General features: G+C 53.9%; 1 protein-coding gene across 1 annotated transcript in view; it reads left to right on the top strand.

Annotated features, from left to right (window-relative positions):
- Positions 1-4,976, top strand: part of LOC104461170 (zinc finger protein 469-like) — a gene marked incomplete at its 5' end in the record, with an annotated part of 11,118 nt that extends 6,142 nt beyond the window's left edge. The window contains 1 exon segment of the mRNA XM_010072652.1: positions 9-4,976. Within this exon segment, the coding sequence (XP_010070954.1) occupies positions 9-4,976 (4,968 nt within the window).
- Positions 4,977-5,511: the final 535 nt, after the last annotated feature.

The raw sequence follows: 5,511 nt of genomic DNA, 5'->3' as shown, positions 1-5,511 counted from the left end.
CTGAATTAAATGACCACAAGTTTTCAGAGGCACCAGAGGTGAGACTTGGTCTTTCCAAAACCACAGAGAGTGCAGGGAAAAGTTTAAAAGGGGAGAAACCCGAAAGCCATGGGGCTGGAGAAGCTGGGAATTGTGTGCTAAACAGTATGGACCAAGGAGAGGGCAACACGCCTAGCAGTACTCCAAACCCTTCCCAAGATGAACTTCACAAAGAAAAGAAGCTGAATGGGCTCCCGGTGACCTGTGACATTTGTTCAGCTTCTTTCCGGTCCAAGCCTGGACTGACCAGGCACAAAGCTGTCAAGCACCAGGTGAAGAACGGTGGCGTACCACAGCCCAACAGGAGTCCCAGGTCTACTTTGGTTCCTGCAGACAAGACATTGAAAGCAGCCCAAAAGGTGCCCAGGAGGAGCCTGAAGACTTTGGTCAAAGAGACAACCTGCAGCTCTCAGATGCCAACCACTAATGTTGACCATGTCCCCAAAAACATATGCCCAGCCCTGGAGAAAGAACCCAGCACCCAGATGCAAGAAGTGGTCAGCAGAGTGCTCAGCGACCTCAGCGTGATCTCCTTCGAGACGTCCCAGGAGCTGCACCGCACACATGTTCTGCAGAGGGAGATGAAGGCAAAGGGACCACGCTCAGAGACAAGGGGAGCAGACGAGGTGGAGGCTGGGAAGCTGGATCTGGGATGGCAAGCCAGGAAGGGAGAAAAGGGCAGAAGGAACCAAAGCAAAGATCCTAGAGAGGTGAACGGTAACTCTGAAAAGAAGCTAAACAGGAAAGTGAGACGAAGGAAGGCAAAGATATTTCCCAGCAGAAATGAGCCCGATGGTCCATGTGAGCTGGAGAAGAAGGCAGGGCCTCCCTCTGCTGTCCTCAGCTCCAGTCTGCCCAAGATCGTGGAGGGCTTGCATGAGCCAGGTGGTTGCATCTCCACAGAGGAGCAAAACAGGTCCAACTCATCCCCACACTCTCCAAAAGCTGAACAGTCCCCTTGTGCAGCTCAGCTTGCAGAGGACCTGGGTGACAGGATGGTGTCTTCAAAGGAGATGGTCAGCAAGGAGCCAGTAATGGGCACGGTCACCTGTCCCAGGGAGGTGGAAGATCCAAATGGAGTGGAAGACATGCCGGCTTGCAAAAAATGGGTGAGCGGGTTTGTGAAGCAAGTGGAGAAGGGATTGGGCAAGGTAGGCAAAGAGCAGCATCGTGGTGCTGATGGCGCGGAGGAGATGGATGCTGAGACAGGAGACAGTCCTGTGGCAGGCAGCAGCGCTGGGAACCAGAGTGATGCCCCACAGGGTCCCACAGCTCTTTTTTCTGCTGAAGGGGGTCTGCCAGTGGAGATGCATGATTCAGAGGCCACGCAAAAGGCTCCTGGGCAAGGCACTCTGCTGACCATGCCGGGGACTGTCCCCCCTCCAGCGGAGCCAAAGCACTGGGCGAAGGCTGACGTGCCACCAGGCAGAGAGCACTGCATGGAGAGCGCAGCCGTCTTGGACCTCCAGAGCTTGTTTGATGATGACTCCACATTCTCCCAGCTCTTCCCCCGGGACGAGCAGTTTGTCCGGAGAAAGTGCACACGGGTGTATGGGAAGCGCAGCAAGAAACCCAAGCCTGTCACCGAGGCAAACCTCCAGCCAGCGGGTGCCATCGACCTCTTCACGATCCGATTAGCTTCTGACCTCAGCAAAACCAGCTCTTTCTGTGTCACCAGGGAGGACCCTTGTGAATACGAAACCATCTCTGTTGATGATGCCTTAATGCTGAATATGTGTCACGGCAGCAAGGCGAAGAGCGGAGATGCTGCTTCCAGCGGATCTAAAAGCATTGCACCAAGGTTGGACCATGAGAAGACCGACCAAGGGAAGGAGGACATTGACCTGGAAGACAACAACATGCTAACCTTCTTGTGCCAAAACAGCCAAGTGGACAACGTCCCCAGCTTGAACATCTGGGGGAGTCTGGAGAAGGAAGGAGACAGCCTCTCTGCCGAGGACATGTTTGAGCCTCTGATGGACCTTGAGGATGAGCACTCGCTCCAAGAAGAGAGCTCCGAGCCCCCCGACCTGGCGGAGGAGCCCTACAATGGCAAACCTAACGAAGATTCAGACTCTCCCGAATTTCATACCATTGACATCAAGATGCTGAACGCAAAGCTGAAAATGAGAGACATGTGCTTCTTCGGCCCTTGTGAAGATCTTCCTGGCCATGGGGAGGACAACGCTGTGAGTTTCAAGCCGAAGCCCAGCCAGTACAGCAAGCACAGAAGTAAGCCAGAAGATGGGAAGCTGGGGAAAAACCGTAGTGAGATAACCATCAAGGCCAAAGACAAGCAGTACAAATGCAAAGTCTGCTTCCAGTGGTTCCTGACGTTAGGCGAGCTGGACTTCCACAAGCTCTCCCATAACCCTTCCCCTCCACCAACCTGCTACATGTGCGTCCAGCGCAAATTCAGCTCCCGGGAGCAGCTGAGGGACCATCTGAAGGAGAAGCATGCCAAAAACAAAGCTGGTCTGTGGGCTTGCGGGATGTGCCTGAAGGAGATCTCCGATGTTTGGATGTACAACGAGCATCTCCGGGAGCACGCCACCCAGTTCGCTCGCAAGGGGCAAGCGCAGAAATCTGTCATGGGCCTACCAGCCTGCTTCGGTGAGGACAACGCCGCTGTCACCCACTTCCTCAACACCATCATGTATCGGAAGCCCAGCAGGTCCTCCCGGCATGCCGAGCCCAGCAGCAAGCATGGGGTTAGCAGAGAGAGCAAGAGCCCCAAGGAGCTGCCCCTCGAGCAGGAGGCCAAGGCGATGAAAGACCCCTTGGAAAGCAACGTCAAGGTGAAGCCACCCGCACCCAGCTCCTCTAAAGCATCCTCCAGCCCATCTCCAGAGCGCATAGCAAAAAGCGAAGGCACCCCAAAATCTGTCCCCATGCACCCAGACTGCAAGGATCCTTCCAGGGACTGTCATCACTGTGGCAAACAGTTTCCCAAACCCTTCAAGCTCCAGCGACACTTGGTCGTGCACAGCTTACAGAAGATTTACTTGTGCCACAAGTGTCCCATGTTCTACCAGGAGACCAAAGAGCTTCGAAACCACCTCAGCCAGGAGCACAGGATAGTGGAAGAGCAGGAGATCAAGCACACCACTCTGTATGCCTGCGAGCTCTGCGCGGACGTCATGCACGTGATCAAGAAGTCGTTCATCTGCAGCATGTGCAACTACACCTTCTCCAAGAAAGAGCAGTACGACCGGCACATGGAGAAGCACCTGGCGGGAAGCAACAAGACTTTCAAATTCAGAGGGGTCACGAGGCCCGGCGTTGCCTCCAGGGAGGGCAGGGAGAAGGCGAAAGAGGATGGCTCTCTCCGGGAAGGCATGCCACCAAGCAAGAAGAGGAAGGTTGCTCACCACAGCAGCTCACTCCCACGCAGCTTGTTGGTCCACTTGGACCATGCTGATGACCTCCAGCTGGTAGATGCTGCAAGCCCCAGCTTGCAGACCCCCACTGACTCCTTCCCTAAAGCACCCAGTGACCCAGGAGCACCTCTGCCCCAATCCTCCATGAAATCAGAAGACCTGGTGGGTGACTTCTCCGACCTCCTGGCTGAGATGGAGAAATCCCAGTTTGACACCCTGCCTCCACCACCCTGCCTCTCCCCATCTTTGCCGCAGGCTGTGGCAAGCAGCCCAGAGCTCAGCCATATCGCTGCCCTATCTATCGAGGAGCTGGAGAAAGGAGCATTTGATGGGAAACCACTTCCTTTCTTGGACTCACCTGAGTTCACCATGGACCTTGCTGGGTTGGCTTGTAACCAGGCCACAGACCAAAAACTCTCTCCTCCACACCTCACCGAGAAACGTGGCTACGCCAATGCCCATAAACAAACAAGCGTGGGCAACAAAGATGAATATCTAGCAGGTGACCTGGAAAATCCCAATGCAGCTACCAACACCATGGATGGGATCCCATTTCTCCAGCTTGCCAAGAAGGTCTCAGAGCTTCCTTACCCTCAGGCAGAGTCTCCACCAGCCAAAGAAGCCCACAAGTGGGGCAACCCCAGTGCTAGCAATGCCTCTTCTTGGGAAGGTACATCTAAGGCCACTTCTCCAGAAGATGCCCACCACCCCCTGCCCCTGAAGGACAAGACGGCATCACCCACGCTGAACAGGGCTTCCAAAGATTCAACGCCACAGAGGAAGACCACGAGTAGCCAGCCCAGCAGCGAGGCTGCTCCTGGCACAGACAGCACTGAGGAGGGTCAGCAACCCATCTCGGGGAAGGAGAAAGCCATGCCCGAGGCCAAGGACAGCAGCGCTAATGCCAAAGACCAAGGCGTCAACCCAAGCAAATCCACCGGCCACCAGCCCAGAGGCGAGGCGGCCAGCAACGCTGTGAGACGCGGCCACGTGGAGCCGAGCAAAGCCACCAGCAAGCTTCACCCCAAGAGACGGAAAGAGCACAAGTCCTCGAGCCACCGGAGCAGCTCCGGCTCCCGGGAGAACATGGAGGGAGATGGGAAGAAGAAAAAAGCCCGGACCCCATGCCCGGGAAGGAGCGAGAGCACCGGCGAGCTCAAACGCACCGGCTGGAGCAACGCCGAAGCTTCTGCCCTCTCCCAGGGGAGGAGGGAGACACACTGCAACAAACTGGTACCCAAGCCCAAAACGGGCACCCAACTGAAGAAGATGGTCTTGGACATGTACAACCAGAAGAAGGGGGAGCTCCGTCACGCCAACGGGGACGTGAAGCGCAGAAAGGCCATTCTGGGGAAGAGCTTCCACCAAGTGTTGGCCAAGGGGCCAGCGCCATCCCCGCGCGGCTCCTTGCACAGCCCACGCACTGCCCGGGGTGCCAAGCCAGCCGGCTCGGGCGGCTACCGCACCGCCGAGTCCCCGAACCACCTGCTAAGCCAACTCTTTGGGCAAAAATTAACTAGCTTTAAAATTCCTTTGAGAAGAGATACTTCAGAGTAATTTATGGAAGTGACTTATGGTGATCCTCAGCTGCTTTCATGGGGTTTGCAAGGGAAAAAAAAATTATCAAAGCATTAAATTCGTTTGTGTAGCATGATTTCTCTGTCTAGCTTAAATGAACTTGCACTGCAGCCTCTGTGAAATAGTTTGCTTTGTGTCTACTAATCTACTTTAATTCACCTGATTTATCATGCAAATGCTAGAACTTTGATGTTGCTGATGATTTTCATGAACTGAAATTGTAATCGCTTTGGGCAGACTGAATCGTCGAGAGCAATTGCTTTATTGCAGAAGTGCTGAGGTTATAAGGATACTTGCAAATCTCAGACCCTTTTGAGACTGTGTCTGTGTTATCTTTGTACAAAGTACTTGAAGAGATGAACTTCATTCCGTAGACGTCTTATTCATAAGGTGCAGTACACTGTAGAAAGCAAATTTTTTTTTTTGAAGATTTTGCACAAATAATCCCGTACAATTCATTTAATTGGGAGCTGGCCTAAGAGATGATACAATTAAAAAAAAATAATAAATTAAA

This window comes from Pterocles gutturalis, unplaced genomic scaffold, assembly GCF_000699245.1.
Source record: "Pterocles gutturalis isolate BGI_N339 unplaced genomic scaffold, ASM69924v1 scaffold23287, whole genome shotgun sequence".
NCBI lineage: Eukaryota > Metazoa > Chordata > Aves > Pterocliformes > Pteroclidae > Pterocles > Pterocles gutturalis.
Note: the sequence above shows the minus strand (reverse complement) of the source record. Positions and strands in the feature narration are given on the sequence as shown.